At 39.2% G+C, this 19,302-nt stretch overlaps 1 protein-coding gene across 2 annotated transcripts in view; it reads right to left on the reverse strand.

The window, feature by feature from the left end:
• Window positions 1-19,302, reverse strand: part of M6PR (mannose-6-phosphate receptor, cation dependent) — a 146,329-nt gene that overhangs the window by 120,321 nt on the left and 6,706 nt on the right. For both annotated transcript variants that reach the window (XM_053692805.1, XM_053692804.1), the window contains exons 3-4: window positions 18,496-18,665; window positions 3,114-3,223 (exon numbers count right to left, since the gene is read on the reverse strand). In XM_053692805.1, coding sequence (XP_053548780.1) covers window positions 3,114-3,223; window positions 18,496-18,665 — 280 coding nt within the window. The remainder of the gene's footprint in view (window positions 1-3,113; window positions 3,224-18,495; window positions 18,666-19,302) is intronic.

Genomic DNA, 19,302 nt, shown 5'->3' on the forward strand with positions numbered 1-19,302 from the left:
GCGAGCGCCCGAAGGCTGAGGTTACCAATATATGATAGTATAAAATATATAGATTGCTGAGATGGTGTGTTGACAATTAAAATTTATAATTAAAATTTATTACACAACTAACATAAGCAATAGAATAAATCATGGCTCCATGTTACAATAAAAACAGGTTATAAACATATAAAAGCATAAATAAATGACTGAAAAATCCTGATAAAATGACCGTGATACATCCAAAAATCACAATATGATGAAAAAAATATATATATGTGGAAAATACGTGAATTGTGTCTTGAATAAGGCCTCAAGTAAGGCCGAAACGCGTCGACTTAACCAAAGTAAGTTTATTACCTACATACCATTATATTTGTGATATATTCTACAGTATTGTTTATATCTTTTCCCATAGGTTTGCACGTTTATTTTTGGAGGAAATTATTATTGTATTGGAAGATTTTCAACACTATTGGATTATAACCAACCACTAGCTTGATTTTCACCAGTTTTTATAGAAGATTTTTTCCACACATTGTGTCACAACCTCATACTTTTTTCACACTTTTTGTATTTTTTATCGTATTTTTTATCATTTTTTGTATCTTTGGCCAAGATTTTTTAGCACAATTCACGTATTTTCCACATATATTATATATATATATATATATATATATATATATATATATATATATATATATATATATATATATATATATATATTTTCATCATATTGTGATTTTTGGATGTTTTAATACAATCTACACCACCACCTTTAGATACTGACATTGTTTATCTGGAAACCATCAAATACAGGACACCACAAGTAACATAATAGACTATTATCACGGATATATTAGGACACTTTTTGGACTCCAAATACTATCTGCTTGGACTACATTCTTCAGCTAAGATTATCCTATATTCACATTGAATTTGTATCACAGTCATTTTATCAGGATTTTTCAGTCATTTATTTATGCTTTTATATGTTTATAACCTGTTTTTATTGTAACATGGATCCATGATTTATTCTATTGCTTATGTTAGTTGGGTAATAAATTTTAATTAGAAATTTTAATTTTCAACACACCATCTCAGCAATCTATATATTTTATACTATCATATATTAGTAACCTCAGCCTTCGGCCGCTCACCTCACTATTACATATATTGTCTATTACTTTGGGTTCACTAGGAGACACTCAGAGGGGAGCTAGAGGTTCAATCCAAAATTAGCGCAGGGTCTACACACTTTTGATACAATTCAAGAACCGGAAGGACCGCCCATCGTGGGCGTAACCTACGTCGTTCGTTCTAATTATGGCCAACCACCAGAGCCATTAATGCAAGCTTGCTCCAGCCCCAGTTCCTATAAACTGTGGATGACATTGTACACTGCCTTAATACCCTTACTTAATAAAGGATCCTAACGTCCCAACATAAAGGGCTATATTCCCACAGAGTCCCTTATGTTCAGTTGTGCCTTTTACTGTAATTAAACTCTGAGCTCCTTTTCCCCAGAAATACAAGGCAGCTCTCAGGTTTGAGAGGTCCTATCCCTCACATCGACCTGAGGAGAATACAAAGCTGAGTTAATGACTACCTCAGACTGAAGGCTATAGGGCAGCAAGAAATATGAGAGGCGCAGAGAGAATTATGTCCCACAAGTTCCCATTGCTCTAAAGTCACCAAAGCTCTTCTAAGAGACTGATAAGGACTACAGCTACACCCTAGAAGAAAGCAGTACCATCTTGCACTACTTTTTAAAATAATAAACTCTTGATTGAAGAATCTATACTAACACCTCACTTTACCTCTTCCTATCCCTAACGTAGGCAAAGAGAATGACTGGGGTGGGAGCGAAGGGAGGAGCTATTTAACAGCTCTGCTGTGGTGCTCTTTGCCTCCTCTTGCTGACCAGGACGTGAATATCCCATTAGTAATTAAGATGATCCGTGGACTCATCTTGTCTTAAAAAAGAAAACAGTTTTTTATCCGCCCTGGAGCCAAATCAACAAAAATGAAAGTGATACCCATAATGCTATTGTTCCAATTAAATACAATTATTTTTATTGTTTTTATAATTAAGGTAATGTTTATTTTTTTCCTTCCAATAAAGTGCAGCAGAAAAGTTTTCTAATATATATATGATTAACCGATTAAACTGGAGATAGAAATACAGAGCTAATTATAGTGACCTAACGGTTATTAGGACTGGACAACTAATGTGAAAAGCAAATAATAAGACTATAACAACCAGCAAGCAGAAGGCTTTATGCAGAAAACTATGACTAGTGATTTCAATCAAATCCCACCTGATGCCCCCCCAGCCTACCCAGGTATGCTTTTCTACAAAGGATACCCAGAAGAACAAAGCAAAGTAGATAATATAAGTAAATTAGAAAAGTTGTATAAAATTGCTGATAATTTAATTTGCTGTTATGGAAATTCAACCAGATAGAAGTTAGAACACCGGCCTGATGATTAAAGGGCCAGTAACGTTAAAATGAAAGTTTCATGGTTTAGATAAAGCAGCACAATAAATAAACTTTCCAATTCGCTTCTATTATCACACTTTTTATCTGCACTATCTATGGCTCCAGCACCTACTGAGCATGTGCAAACGTGCACAGTATATACGTATAAGCATTATGTGATTGGCTGATGGCTGTCACATGATACAGTTATAGGCACTATCTAGGGCTGCAGCGCCTACTGAGCATGTACAAACGTGCACAGTATATACGTATAAGCATTATGTGATTGGCTGATGGCTGTCACATGATACAGTTATAGGCACTATCTAGGGCTGCAGCGCCTACTGAGCATGTACAAACGTGCACAGTATATACGTATAAGCATTATGTTATTGGCTGATGGCTGTCACATGATACAGGGGGAGAGAAAATGTAATTAACTTTGAAAATTGCCAGAGAATATTCTACTACTCCTTTAAAACTGAAGTGCTATTGTATAGTGCATTTGTCAGCTGTACAATTGTAGTGCATTTAGCGGTCCTTTAACTTAACCTTTAGTGTGCAGTTGTACGGCTCCCTTATCACCCCACCCCTGGGGGCTGCCTGACCCCATTTATCCCTCTCATCTTTACCCAGTTCGGTCACACTCACCGCCAGGGTACTCTTGTCACACAGTATCATTATCGTCGCTTTTCTTTCTTCGCTCCCACAGTGGTTGTCGTACTTATCTCCTCCTCTGTAGATCATCATAATCCAATGACCTATGGGAATAATATTATTATAGCCAGAGTATTAACCCACGAACACACGTGCCCTTATTTTTAGTTCAGGTTTAAAAGGGACTTAAAGCCAATGATTCAGACAGAGCAGCAATTTTAAGAGATTTTTAAGTTTTCTTCTACCACCAAAATAACTTTGTTCTCTTGGTTTTCTTTGTGTTGATATTCAAAAACAAAACTTCAATGTGCACCAGGAGTTTAAAATTCCTCATTAACTTAAATACAATGTATATAAACACATAGTGTAACAATCTGACACGTTTCAGCCCTGCAGCCATTGTCATAGCCCATGAGATATAAGTTTGTTAGGAAATATGTAGTGTTTTACAGTCTAGGGGCACACCCCTTGCAATTCTGCATGAGTATTTTATCTCACTTTGTTATGGCCAGTTAGGAACACATATAAACATACTCCTCAAGCAATCAGTGAGTAGCATGTTGTAGGGTCAGTCCTGGAACTCTGCAAGAGGCATTCCAGACTGAGGGCAATGAAATGTTTTTTTCTAAGTTAAAAAAAAAACAGAAAAGGGGGCAAAATAAAAAATACTGAAAGTTAGATTTTTCCTGTTTTAATTAACAATTTTAAAGACATAACGTGATTAAACTATAAACATAAATGATTTGCTTATGCCTGAGACGCTACATGTGTGTACCCAATGCCATGTGACCATCCTGCGTCACCCCAGGTCTCTGATCACAATGATGAGAACTCATTTACCTAAAAATACATTATATAAATTCAGATGAAAATTACATTCTTTATGGTTTCATAGAGCTCACCATCAAAATGATCTATAATCACACAAGTGAAATCACATAACTGAATACATTTATTTCATCCATTTTAATCTCCCTCCGGCCCCCTCTGTGTAACTGTTTTTTCTAAGCTTTGGCAAGTAGGTGATACAGCCATTATGTATATCTGTACAGCAACACCTTAGGCCTGCAGACACTTCAGGAAAACAAGAGTGGGCTACTATACAGACAGGCAATCAAGATAACAAGAGTGGGCTAATATATATATATACAGACAGGCAATCAGGATGACAAGAGCGGGCTAATATATATACAGACAGGCAATCAGGAAAATAAGAGTGGGCTACTATACAGACGCACAATCAGGATAACAAGGGCGCGATACTATACTGATGCACAAACAAGATTAGATAACAAGACCGCACTACTGAACTAAGACAACGTTTACATGGTAAAAAAAAATCCCGCAAATTAGTTTTCATGAAATTAAGAAATCCGAGTCTTACATGAGCTGTAAAGCATCCGAATCGGTAAACAACTGGAGACAAATTTAGCTTAAAAATTATTATTTTAACCCCGTCAAAGACAACAGCAACATTACAAAAACAGAATTTATGCTTACCTGATAAATTTCTTTCTCCTACGGTGTGTCCGGTCCACGGCTTCATCCTTACTTGTGGGAATATTCTCTTCCCTAACAGGAAATGGCAAAGAGAGCACAGCAAAAGCTGCCCATATAGCTCCCCCTCTGGCTCCGCCCCCCAGTCATTCGACCGACGGTTAGGAGAAAAAGGAGAAACTATAGGGTGCTGTGGTGACTGTAGTGTGCAGAAACAAAAAATTTTAAACCTGACTAAAAGCCAGGGCGGGCCGTGGACCGGACACACCGTAGGAGAAAGAAATTTATCAGGTAAGCATAAATTCTGTTTTCTCCTACATTGGTGTGTCCGGTCCATGGCTTCATCCTTACTTGTGGGAACCAATATCAAAGCTTTAGGACACGGATGAAGGGAGGGAACAAGTCAGGTTACCTAAACGGAAGGCACCACGGCTTGCAAAACCTCTCTCCCAAAAACAGCCTCCGAAGAAGCATAAGTATCGAATTTGTAAAATTTGGCAAAAGTATGCAGAGAAGACCAAGTCGCTGCCTTACAGATCTGATCAACAGAAGCCTCATTCTTGAAGGCCCATGTGGAAGCCACAGCTCTAGTAGAGTGAGCTGTAATTCGTTCAGGAGGCTGCCTTCCGGCAGTCTCATAAGCCAATCGGATGATGCTTTTCAGCCAAAAAGAAAGAGAGGTAGCAGTAGCTTTCTGCCCTCTCCTCTTACCAGAATAAACGACAAACAAGGAAGAAGTCTGTCTGAAATCCTTTGTTGCTTCTAAATAGAATTTTAAAGCACGGACCACATCTAAGTTGTGTAACAAACGCTCCTTCTTCGAAACTGGATTCGGACACAGAGAAGGAACAACTATTTCCTGGTTAATATTCTTGTTGGAAACCACCTTTGGAAGAAAACCAGGCTTGGTACGCAAAACAACCTTATCTGTATGGAATACCAGATAGGGTGAAGAACACTGCAAAGCAGACAATTCAGAAACTCTTCTAGCAGAAGAAATAGCAACCAAAAACAGAACTTTCCAAGATAGTAACTTAATATCTATGGAATGCATGGGTTCAAACGGAACCCCCTGAAGAACTGAAAGAACTAAATTTAGACTCCAAGGAGGAGTCATGGGTCTGTAGACAGGCTTGATTCTAACTTACGCCTGTACAAATGCCTGTACATCTGGCACTGCTGCCAGACGTTTGTGCAACAAAACAGACAGAGCAGATATCTGCCCTTTTAGAGAACTCGCTAACAATCCTTTATCCAAACCTTCTTGGAGAAAGGAAAGTATCCTAGGAATTTTAATTTTACTCCAAGAGAATCCCTTGGATTCGCACCAACAGATATATTTTTTCCATATCTTATGATAAATTTTCCTAGTCACAGGCTTTCTGGCTTGGACCAGAGTATCTATAACTGAATCTAAAAACCCACGCTTAGATGAAATCAAGCGTTCAATTTCCAAGCAGTCAGTTGCAGAGAGACTAGATTTGGATGTTCAAATGGACCTTGTACTAGAAGATCCCGCCTCAAAGGTAGCTTCCATGGTGGAGCCGATGACATATTCAACAGGTCTGCATACCAAGTCCTGCGTGGCCACGCAGGAGCTATCAGAATCACCGAGGCCTCCTCCTGTTTGATCCTGGCTACAAGCCTGGGAAGGAGAGGGAACGGTGAAAACACATAAGCTAGGTTGAACGACCAAGGCGCCACCAATGCATCCACTAGTGTCGCTTTGGGATCCCTGGATCTGGACCCGTAGCGAGGAACCTTGAAATTCTGACGAGACGCCATCAGATCCATATCTGGAGTGCCCCATAGTTGAGTTAACTTGGCAAAGACCTCCGGGTGGAGTTCCCACTCCCCCGGATGGAAAGTCTGACGCCTCAGATAATCCGCCTCCCAGTTGTCTACTCCTGGGATGTGAATTGCAGATAGGTGGCAGGAGTAATCCTCCGCCCATTTGATGATCTTGGATACCTCTCTCATCACCAAGGAACTCTTTGTTCCCCCCTGATGATTGATGTACGCTACAGTCGTCATGTTGTCCGACTGAAATCTTATGAATCTGGCCTTCGCTAGGCGAGGCCAGGCCAGGAGCGCATTGAATATCGCTCTCAGTTCCAAAATGTTTATCGGGAGAAGAGACTCTTCCCGAGACCATAGACCCTGAGCTTTCAGGGAGTCCCAGACCGCGCCTCAGCCTAAGAGACTGGCGTTGGTCGTGACGATGACCCACTCTGGTCTGCGGAAACTCATTCCCTGAGACAGGTGATCCTGAGTCAACCACCAGCGGAGTGAGTCTCTGGTTACCTGGTCTACTTGAATCTGGGGAGACAAGTCTGCATAATCCCCATTCCACTGTTTGAGCATGCACAGTTGTAATGGTCTTAGATGAATTCGAGCAAAAGGAACCACGTCCATTGCTGCAACCATTAATCCTATTACCTCCATGCACTGAGCTATGGAAGGCTGAGGAATAGATTGAAGAACTTGACAAGCGTTTAGAAGCTTTAATTTTCTGACCTCTGTCAGGAAAATCTTCATTTCTACAGAATCTATTATTGTTCCCAGAAAGGGAACCCTTGTGGACGGGGAACTTTTTGCTACGTTCACCTTCCACCCGTGAGACCTGAGAAAGGATAAAACAATGTCTGTATGAGCCCTTGCTTTGGAAAGAGACAACGCTTGGATTAGGATGTCGTCTAGGTAAGGTGCTACAGCAATGCCCCTCGGCCTTAGAACCGCTAGAAGGGACCCTAGCACCTTTGTGAAAATTCTGGGAGCAGTGGCCAAACCGAATGGAAGAGCCACGAACTGGTAATGTTTGTCCATGAAGGCGAACCTCAGGAACCGATGATGATCCTTGTGGATAGGAATATGCAGGTACGCATCCTTTAGATCCACGGTAGTCATATATTGACCCTCCTGGATTGTTGGTAAGATCGTCCGAATGGTTTCCATTTTGAATGATGGAACTCTGAGGAATTTGTTTAGAATTTTTAAATCCAGAATTGGCCTGAAAGTTCCCTCTTTTTTGGGAACTACAAACCGGTTTGAGTAAAAACCCAGACCTTGTTCCACTGTTGGAACTGGGTGTATCACTCCCATCTTTAATAGGTCTCCTACGCAATGTAAGAATGCCTGTCTCTTTATCTGGTCTGAAGATAAGCGAGACATGTGAAACCTTCCCCTTGGAGGGAGTTCCTTGAACTCTAGAAGATACCCCTGAGAGACTATTTCTAGTGCCCAGGGATCCGGAACATCTCTTGCCCAAGCCTGAGCAAAGAGAGAAAGTCTGCCCCCTACTAGATCCGGTCCCGGATCGGGGGCTACCCCTTCATGCTGTCTTGGTAGCAGCAGCAGGCTTCTTGGCCTGTTTGCCCTTGTTCCAGCCTTGCATCGGTTTCCACGCTGGTTTAGGCTGGGAAGTGTTACCCTCTTGTCTAGAGGCTGCAGAGTTAGGAGATGGTCCGTTCCTGAAATTGCGAAAGGAACGAAAATTAGATTTGTTTTTAGCCTTGAAAGGCCTATCCTGTGGGAGGGCATGGCCCTTTCCCCCAGTGATGTCTGAAATAATCTCCTTCAATTCTGGCCCGAAAAGGGTCTTACCTTTGAAAGGAATATTAAGCAGTTTTGTCTTGGACGACACATCTGCCGACCAAGATTTTAGCCAAAGCGCTCTGCGCGCCACTATTGCAAAACCTGAATTTTTCGCCGCTAATTTAGCCAATTGAAAAGCGGCATCTAAAATAAAGGAATTAGCCAACTTTAGTGCGTGAATTCTGTCCATGACTTCCTCATATGGAGTCTCCTTATGGAGTGAACTTTCTAGTTCTTCGAACCAAAAAGACGCCGCCGTGGTGACAGGAATAATGCACGAAATTGGTTGGAGAAGGAAACCTTGCTGAACAAATATCTTTTTAAGCAATCCTTCCAATTTTTTATCCATAGGATCTTTGAAAGCATAACTGTCCTCAATTGGAATAGTTGTGCGCTTGGCCAACGTAGAAACTGCCCCCTCCACCTTAGGGACTGTTTGCCATGCGTCCCTTCTGGGGTCGACAATGGGGAACATTTTCTTAAATATAGGAGGTGGGACAAAAGGTATACCTGGCTTCTCCCACTCCTTGGTCACTATGTCCGCCACCCTCTTGGGTATCGGAAAGGCATCAGCGTGCACAGGGACCTCTAGGAATTTGTCCATTTTGCACAATTTTATCTGGAATCACCAAAGAGTCACAATCATCAAGTGTAGTTAGCACCTCCTTAAGCAGGGCGCGGAGATGTTCTAACTTAAATTTAAATGCCACGATATCAGGTTCTGCCTGCTGAGAAACTTTTCCTGAATCAGAAATTTCTCCCTCAGACAGACCCTCCCTCACTGCCAATTCAGATTGATGTGAGGGTATAACAGATAAATTATCGTCAGCGCCAACTTGCTCATCCTCTGTATTTAAAACTGAGCAATCACGCTTTCTGGGAAATGCTGGCAGTTTGGATAAAAGATTTGCTATAGAATTATCCATTACTGCAGTTAATTGCTGCATAGTAACAAGCATTGGCGCGCTAGATGTACTAGGTGTCGCCTGCGCGGGCAAAACTGGTGTTGACACAAAAGGAGAGGATGATGAACTATCCCCACTACCTTAATTTGAAGAATCATCTTGGGCAACCTTATTAAATGTGACAGTACTGTCCTTACTTTGGACGCTATGGCACAATTTGAACATACATTTAAAGGGGGAACCACCTTGGCCTCCATACACACGGAACATATGCTATCTGAAGGTATAGACATGTTAGACAGACTTTGGCAGGCTATTGATGCAATAAAATCGTTTTTAAACAAAACCGTTACTGTCTCTTTAAATAATAAACAGAGCACACTTTATTTCTGAATGCTTGAAAAACTATGAAGGAAATATCCGATTTTTACAAAATTTGCACCCTGGTGTCTTAATGCTTTGAAAGTATTGCACACCAAATTTCAAGTCTCTAACCCCTTAAATGAGCAAACCGGAGCTAATTGTTTAATTTACCAGTTTGAACCCACTACAGTCCCAGCCACAGCCTTTGCTGCAGCTTTTACCTTCCTTGGGGGTTAATCAACACAGAAATAAGCCTTCTAGAAATCGTTTTTATGGCCACAGGACCCTCTCACATGAAGCTGCATGCACTGCTTCCAAAAGTAACTGCGCAACTGAGGCGCGAAAATGAGGCCTCCTCCCTCTGCATACCAGAGTGAAGGGGCCTTCCTGACTAAATTAGCTGTCTAACCAACTGCCAGGCAAAATAAAAACGTTCCCAAAAGTGTTTCATATCACAAAAACACTCCAAAAGTCAAATAAATATTATATAAATCAATCGATTTAGCCCACCATAGTGTCAACCAGTATAGAGCCCATTTATAAGCCATCATTCTGTTATGAGTCTAAGAAAATGGCTTACCGGTCCCAAGAGGGAAAATGACAGTCTTCTAGCATTACTATGTCTTGTTAGAAAAGAGACTAGTCATACCTGTAGCAGAAAAGTCTGCAAACTGTTCCCCCCAACTGAAGTTCTCTGGTTTCAACAGTCCTGCGTGGGAACAGCAATGGATTTTAGTTACTGTTGCTAAAATCATACTCCTCTTTTAACAGAACTCTTCATCACTTTCTGTTGTAGAGTAAATAGTACAAACCGGTACTATTTTAAAATAACAAACTCTTGATAGAAGAAATAAAAACTACAACTAACACCACATACTCTTTACCATCCCCGTGGAGATGCTACTTGTTCAGAGCGGCAAAGAGAATGACTGGGGGGCGGAGCCAGAGGGGGAGCTATATGGGCAGCTTTTGCTGTGCTCTCTTTGCCATTTCCGGTTAGGGAAGAGAATATTCCCACAAGTAAGGATGAAGCCGTGGACCGGACACACCAATGTAGGAGAAATGTGTTGTAGCCCTCTCTAGTAACCAAGAGGTTAATATTACATTTCACTCACATCAGTTTTACAAATGCACTAGGTTTGTTACAGCATATAGTACAATAATGTGACCGGTGCTGGCTGTAACGCACCTCTCATGATCTATTACTTTGATACTAAGTTGGCAGAACAAATGCACTAGGTTTGTTACAGCATATAGTACAATAATGTGACCGGTGCCGGCTGTAATACACCTCTCATGATCTATTACTTTGGTACTAAGTTGGCAGAACAAATGCACTAGGTTTGTTACAGTATATAGTACAATAATGTGACCGGTGCCGGCTGTAATACACCTCTCATGATCTATTACTTTGGTACTAAGTTGGCAGAACAAATGCACTAGGTTTGTTACAGCATATAGTACAATAATGTGACCGGTGCCGGTGTAACGCACCTCTCATGATCTATTACTTTTGTACTACGTTAACAGAACAAATGCACTAGGTTTGTTACAGTACAAGTAGTAATATTATGTACAGGAAAGCTACACCATAAAGAGCACTCGCTTAAATCCGAATGTAATGTGTAAAGGAGTCAACGACATACAACATAATAAGGAGGGAGGTGTAAAATATAACTTATTGATATAAAAAATAAAATAGGGAATTATCCCTCAAACATAAAATAAAACATGTTAAAAGATAGGTGTATAACGATAATCTGTAGTGAATACAGGTATGGGTGCGGAACCCAAATTATATCAGTAAAGAGACTGGGCCATATATGTACTATCAATATCAAAATAGGGACACATCAACGTTCCAGTACCCCTCAGAGATAAACAGTACTGAAGCTAGAAGTAGTTTAAATTAACAAATAGTAAAATACTGTGGAACAGATTTCACACAGCTGACAAGCTTAGGGTGAGAATCCCAGCACAATATAGTAAACTATTGATCAAAAATAATCTCTGATTCCGTAATCTTACATATACCCTTTCAAGGAAAAGGAAGGTATATGCAAGATTACGGAATCTGAGATTATCTTTGATCAAAAGCTCTCTGATGATGAATCAGAAGGGTATGCAAAGGAAGAGAGGAAGAGGGTAAATATGATTACAAAGGACCCATCTGTACAGCTCGAAGAGACATGTGAGATAGGTAAACCTGAAATTTTTCCTGGATTTAATGAGATGGTGGAGGAACAGATTTCTTTGGCAGATGGGTGTTCTAATGAAAGGGAATGCCAACAATTAAGAGAAATCTTAATGGAATTTCAGGAGATATTTGCAAAAGATTCTTATGACTGTGGTTCAACAGATCTACATATTCTTAGAATTCCAACTGATCCTAAAGCACCTCCAGTATATGTGATACAATATTGTTTGCCATTGGCTTCCTATGAATCTTTGGCAGATATTATTATTAAGAACTTGGAATCAAGAGGTATTATTAAACCAATACATAGTCCCTTTAACACTCCTATTCTGGAAGTGTTGAAACCAAATGGGCAATGGAGGTTGTGTGCTGACTTGAGACAGCTTAATAAGTGTGTGCCTATGTCAGGATGGCCAGTCCCATACATAGATCAATGTCTTGCACAGATACAAGGGTCTAAAATGTTTACAACCTTAGACTGTGCGCAAGGTTACTGGACTGTCAAGGTGTGTGAGGAGGACCAACCTAAATTTGCATTTTCATTTGGTGGAGAACAGTTTACCTGGGTCAGGATGCCTTTTGGATATATTAATTTGGGACAGGAGTTTGGTATTTTTATGCATAAGACTATGCCTGATGCTGCTGAGAGGGGGACATTATGCTATGTAGATGATGTATTAATCAAAAGCTCTACTTTTGATGAACACTTGGAAGAAGTCAGGCATGTACTTGATCAATTGAAAAGGGCAGGTGTAAAACTTTCAATTCAAAAAGCTCAATGGTGTAGAACTAAGGTGAATTTCCTTGGTCATGAAATAACTGCTGATGGTTTGAATCCCCAGAAAAAGAAAGTTGAAGCTTTATTGAAAACAAAGAGTCCAACAAGTATTAAAGAACTAAGATACTTCCTAGGTATAACAAATTACTCTATGAAATTTATTGACAACTATGCTGAAATTACTAAACCTCTGATTAAGCTATTAAAGAAAGGGGAGCCTTGGACTTGGACAGTAGAACAAGACCAGGCGGTTCAAGAGTTAAAGCTAAGGCTTACTCAAGCCCCTTGTTTAGCCTATCCAATAAAGGGAGGTCCATTTTACTTGGAGACAGGATATACGGATCTTACCTTGAGCGTGGTTCTTTATCAGCAACATGATAAACAGAATAAGATCATTGCTTATGCAAGCAAGGCCTTATCTCCAGTGGAGATCAAATTTAATGATTGTGAAAAAGCATTGTTTGTAACAGTTTGGGCCTTACAATATTTTCGGAGTTATATCCAAGGAGAAAAAATTATTGTGGAAACTGCTCAATAATCTTTACAATATTTACAGAGTAATAAAATAAAGGCAGGTATTTTATCTAACAGTCGCATTACATCCTGGACCTTGTCTCTGCAGGGTTGGCCTTTGGAGGTTCATTATGCACAGAATAAGAAAAATGATGTTGCACAAGGACTAGCTGAACTTCATGATTGCTCTGAACAGGATATAAAGGAGGAAATTTGGGAGGATGATTATATGGATGATTACATATTCTCACGACATAAGGTTTATGAGGAAATGTATTGCCAACCACTACCTAACGTATATGTTGATGGTTGTGATTTCATACCACTGAAAATGGTGAAAAGAAACTTGTAGCTGGAGCAGGTGTTGTGTGGGGTAGTGATTATCACATACAACCTGTTGGTTATTGTTTGGGCCCGAAAAGTAGCCAAATGGCTGAATTAAGCGCCATGTATAAGGCCATTCAGATGGCAGTAAATCAGGGATTTAAAGAATTTGTCATCATTACAGATTCAGATTATGTCCGTAACAGTTTTGTTGAATACCTTCCTGTGTGGAAGCGTAATCAGATGATGAGAGCCCGTAACAAGCCAGTTAAACATGGAAAGATGATACTTACAATTGATGATATTGTTATCTCTAATGACTTGATTGTCTTTTGGAAGAAGACAAAGGGTCATTCAAAGATGCATGGTATTGACAAGGAAGGAAATGATTTCGCTGACACAATGGCTAAACAAGGTGCCCTAGAGGGGGAAATGCTTGACATTGAACACCTTCTTGGTGCATGTCAAATTGCAGTGGTAACCCGTCAGCAAATAAAGAAGGATCAAGAACTATCTGCAGTGCAATGGAGTCAGGATGCACCTAACGAGGATTTGATTACCAGTCAAAAAGAGGATCCTGTTGTGGGTAAATTTTATCTTTTTAAGGAGAATCCTATAGTGTATCCAATCCAGGAGAAAGATTGCACTGGAAATGACCACCTTAGGATTTTATTTAAGTATAAGTCTAAATTTAGTCTTAAAGATGGTTTGTTAGTTCGGACAACTAATAATGGATCTATAGAGTGGGTTGTTCCTACTTCTTTTAGAGGTCTTATGCTGCAGCATGCCCATGATGCACCAACATCAGGTCAACGTGGGGAGAGAATTACTTATGAAGTATTGCGTGATTATGCATATTGGCCCCATATGATGAAAGATGTTCAGACTTATTGTCAGGGGTGTTTGGTTTGTTCACAGTTTCAACCAAATTCTCCAACCCACAGGGCACCTTTACAAAAAAGAGGTATGTCTCTTCCATGGTCCGATCTACAAATTGATTTTGTAGGACCACTTACCAAGACATCACAGGGCAATCAATAAATGTTAACCGTTACATGTATGTTTACCAAATGGGTGGAGTGTCTTCCATCCCCTAATTGTAGGTCTGAAACAGCTGCTGCTTTATTAATCAATCATGTTTTCTCTAGGTTTGGACTTCCTCAGAGAATTGAGTCTGATAGAGGTACTCATTTCACAAGTGAAGTGATGAGAAGAATGTGGTCTATTCTGGGTGTGAAAAGGAAATTACATATTTCTTACCATGCTGCCTCGAGTGGTGGAGTTGAACGGTATAATCAGTCAGTTGTAAATATCCTGAAAAAGTTTGTGAAGGAATCAGGGAAAGATTGGGATATTAAGTTGCCTTTGGTGTTGATGGCTATTAGATCCACTCCTAGTACTGCGACAAAAATGTCTCCTTTTGAACTAATGACAGGTAGAAGGATGGTACTTCCACAGCATTTGTTGTATCGTACTCAGGATCAGAGTTTGATCAATGCAACAACCTATCAATATGTTGAGAATTTAAGAAAGCATTTGCAACAAGCATTTGCTTTTGCTCCGAGAAATCTTGAGAAAGCCGCAATATGTGCTAAAACATATTATGACATGAAAACCACAAAGAAAGAATATGAGGTAAATGATCAAGTTTATCTTTACAATTTTCTTAGAAATCAAGTTAGAGAGAAGAAGTTTCTCCCATCATGGAAAGGGCCGTATGTCATTATTGACAAACTTTCACCTGTGGCATACAAGATTTTGATTCCTACAAGTGGGAAGTCAATAGAAAAGTGGGTACACATTAACCAATTGCGTACTTGTCACCCTAGGTAAAAGTTAAAACTAGAGGGGGAGAATGATCCATATACAGAAGAATAATTACTATGATTATTAAAATGTTTTTTTAGGATGAAGGTGAATATTTGGTACTTAATATGGTTTTTTTTCCCCCATTACAGATAAATAACACCTACCAGTTGGGTTTGGATTGATGGGATTCAAGATGTTGGCAGTTATCTGGATCATCCTGTTCCTGTTCCGGGGTTTCTTGGTTGAGATTCATGTACAGCCTGTAATAGAACCTGGTCCATCTTCTGGGATCATGCTTGAGGAATTACCTGGTTTCCTGATTACCAACCGGAAAGTTTTCTCCCAAAAGATATTTATCAGTCTGGATCCTAAGGTTACTATTGAAAAATATTTTGATGTTTCCAAAGTTGAATCACCAGAAATTAAATCTTGGTATCAAGAACATGTTAAAAGGATCCAGTCTACTACTAAGGAAATGTTGGAGCAGTTGCAGAAGTCTTTTCCTGGTGGATCTTACAATGTGCAATCACGTACCAAACGTTCACCTGGAGTTATCGCTGGACTAGTTGCAACACCTGTCATCGGGTTTTCAGCTGTTACTGCCGCGCCTGTGTCTAATTCAATTTCCATCAGTAATTTGAATCATGAAATGTCAATTTTTCGTGAACAGATGGCAACCATGATGGAGGTTTTAAAGAAACAAAAGGAGAGTTTGTCAGATATGATGGAGATCGTTAATGATACTGTTGTAACCACTAATTTGCATTCAGGTCTTTCAATCCGAGCTATAAAGGTCCAATATAAGCCCAAACTAATTCAGAATGAACTGTTAAGTTTTTTGGACCCAGTGGTGTATTTTACAGGAAATTGGTTACGAGAGATCCAAAGTGGAATTGAGAGTCTTGTTGAGGGACGTATTCCATTATATTTTGTCAATAAGGACATTATGGAAAGGATGTTTATGAAATGCAAATAAACATTGCTTTTGATGCAGGTTTTGCTTTGCCACTTTACATTGATCCCAAAAACATGGAACTTTGTTTTCTAATAAAGGTGCCACATATGCCATGTAATGATATTTATCAATTGAAAATTGTACTTAATGTGGGTACTTGGAGATGGAATTGTGGGTTAATGATTTTATGGTATAAGAATTTCAAGAGGGGAAAATACCCTCCTCCTCTTAGTCTTCGGATGGTTGACCATAATAATCGCCCATATAAGATAGTGATTTAGACTAATCTCATCCATCCTAGTCGGGGTAAGATAGTCTAGATGAGGGGGAATAGGTCATGAATTTCTCATGACAGAACAGACTCCATGTAGTTTTTTTTATTTAAGCCTAACCAGGGCTCAGCTATTATGACATTGTATTTTGTTTTCCTCACTCTTGCTGACTGAGAAGTTTCATATCAATATGTTTTCCATGATCCAAGGTAGTTTACCTGCTTAGGCCCCAGATAATCGCTTATTTCTGTAAATAAGTGCAATTTATAACCTTGACTGTAGTTTAGGAATGTTGGGGTAAACATAAATAAAATGAATATTTTCCTTGAATTTCTACCCTATATGCGGGAGCCATCTACTGTTAGAACAAGAATATTTCATCTAATTAATTTTATGTTAATGATTAAAATATTATAATTGACTCCTCCTAGATGAGAGAATGGGAATATATAGGGTCTAGCCCAATGGGAGGGGGTCGTTTTCCTGTGCTTGGGAACTGGTCACAGGAGATATGGAGTTGGTAATTTGCTAATCAACTACAGAGGTCCGAGATTATTGTATTATAACTGCTGAGGCTAGTTTAGCCCACTCGGACAGACCTACGACCTGACAGTTTGATTCCTGTCTGAAAAGGGGGAATTTATTTACTTTGGTGATGTATGAAATTGAGTCACTATAAATGTTAATGTCATTAAGATTTACACTTTACATTTATATAAAATACCTTTGTTTATTTGATCATGTAAATTAATTAATTGTTTTATAGCTTTGTGTTTCCTTTTAAAAATTCCTACCACCTGGTCTTATTTGTCAACAATAACATTGGGTGAAACAGGAACTATGATAAATTATTATCTGACGGTTTGTCCTAATTATTAATTTACCTGATTCTCTGCAATTACCTTAGAGGGTTTATAATCAAATATTTGGTTCCTATCATCTTGCCAATTTGTGTGTTGTTTTGAAAATATAATTTGATCATCTTTATAGTTTTATCTCTGCAATATTCTGTTTTCCTTGCTATTTGGAGTTATGTTATCGCGTTAGTGATTATTATAGAACTGTAGTTTATATCTCTGTAATATTTTGATTGCTTAAGTTTCTATTAAATGCTAATTATTTTTAACAAAATACTTTAATAAAGCTAATTTTTGTTATTCATCTGGTGTCGGTATAATTAATAGACTGATAGCAACTAAAAGGATTCAGATTTGTTTATTACCTTTAATAAGTTATAGAAAAATGTGTCATTAAAAATTGGACCATTTCACATAATATGAATATTACCTTTATATATAAAAGTATAACACTAGCATAGGGTAAAAGACCCAAGACCGTTAAGTCAATATATAGCATACAGTTGTAGGACCCAGTACCATAAAGTAAGTTACCAAAGAGAGCAATATTTAGATAAGGGACAGAGTCACAGATACGGTAACAATACCCTAAAGAGGCAATAAAATTATACCATGACTATCGCTAAGTATATGTGGAACATTTTTCACTCATATACATAAGTTAACCGTTACACACAGAGTAATATCGCCTTGATGCGCATTCCGCCTCAGCTTCTCTTTACTGATATAAATTTGGGTTCCGCACCCATACCTGTATTCACTACAGATTATCGTTATACACCTATCTTTTAACATGTTTTATTTTATGTTTGAGGGATAATTCCATATTTTATACATCAATAAAAGTTATATTTTACACCTCCCTCCTTATTATGTTGTAAGTCGTTGACTCCTTTACATTACATTAGTATTTAAGCGAGTGCTCTCTATGGTGTAGCTTTCCTGTACATAATATTACTACTTTAACTTTTTACACTGAGCACCCTCCTCAATTCTCTATTTTGGGGACATTTATTGGTAATCTAATCTTTCACACATTACCCTTATTATCTTGTTAACAGTACAATAATCTGTCCGGTGTCGGCTGTAATACACCTCTCATGATCAGTTAATTTGGTACTAAGTTGGCGGGATAAATGCACTAGGTTTGTTACAGTATATAGTACAATAATGTGACCGGTGGTGGCTGTAACGCACCTCTCATGATCCAAACATAAATTTACAAAGGAGATATTATGAGCCCTGTGCATGTTTTCCCAGACTTGACTGAGTGTGCACTCACATCCCAGACACAAGCTTAACACCATCTTACTTCCATTCATGATGTGCGTCTGACTGATGCGGCCAATGGCGGTGTTCTCTTTGGGTTCTGTTCTGGTCTGCATTAGCCCAACGGTACTGCCGGTATCATTGTCAGCCCGACCACATACTACAAAGGTGTAGGTATAGGTGCCTGTACCCTCCTGAGTCTGTGTCACAAACCTGAGAGAAAAAGATAATCAGGACAGTTCCTGGACTCAGCATTACAATATCTCACAGCGGGCAGGTACAGCTGATATGACAACCATGCTCATATACAAACACATATCCCCAGATAAAGGGGGTGAGAGTTAAGTTCAAGAATCCACAGAAAAAACCCTAAGATCTGTAATATCCGGTGTCGGCTGTAATACACCTCTCATGATCAGTTAATTTGGTACTGTAAGATCTGTAATATCCGGTGTCGGCTGTAATACACCTCTCATGATCAGTTAATTTGGTACTGTAAGATCTGTAATATCCGGTGTCGGCTGTAATACACCTCTCATGATCAGTTAATTTGGTACTGTAAGATCTGTAATATCCGGTGTCGGCTGTAATACACCTCTCATGATCAGTTAATTTGGTACTGTAAGATCTGTAATATCCGGTGTCGGCTGTAATACACCTCTCATGATCAGTTAATTTGGTACTGTAAGATCTGTAATATCCGGTGTCGGCTGTAATACACCTCTCATGATCAGTTAATTTGGTACTGTAAGATCTGTAATATCCGGTGTCGGCTGTAATACACCTCTCATGATCAGTTAATTTGGTACTGTAAGATCTGTAATATCCAGTCCCTGCAAGCTATATAGAA

This window comes from Bombina bombina, chromosome 9 (genome assembly GCF_027579735.1).
Source record: "Bombina bombina isolate aBomBom1 chromosome 9, aBomBom1.pri, whole genome shotgun sequence".
NCBI classification, from domain to species: domain Eukaryota; kingdom Metazoa; phylum Chordata; class Amphibia; order Anura; family Bombinatoridae; genus Bombina; species Bombina bombina.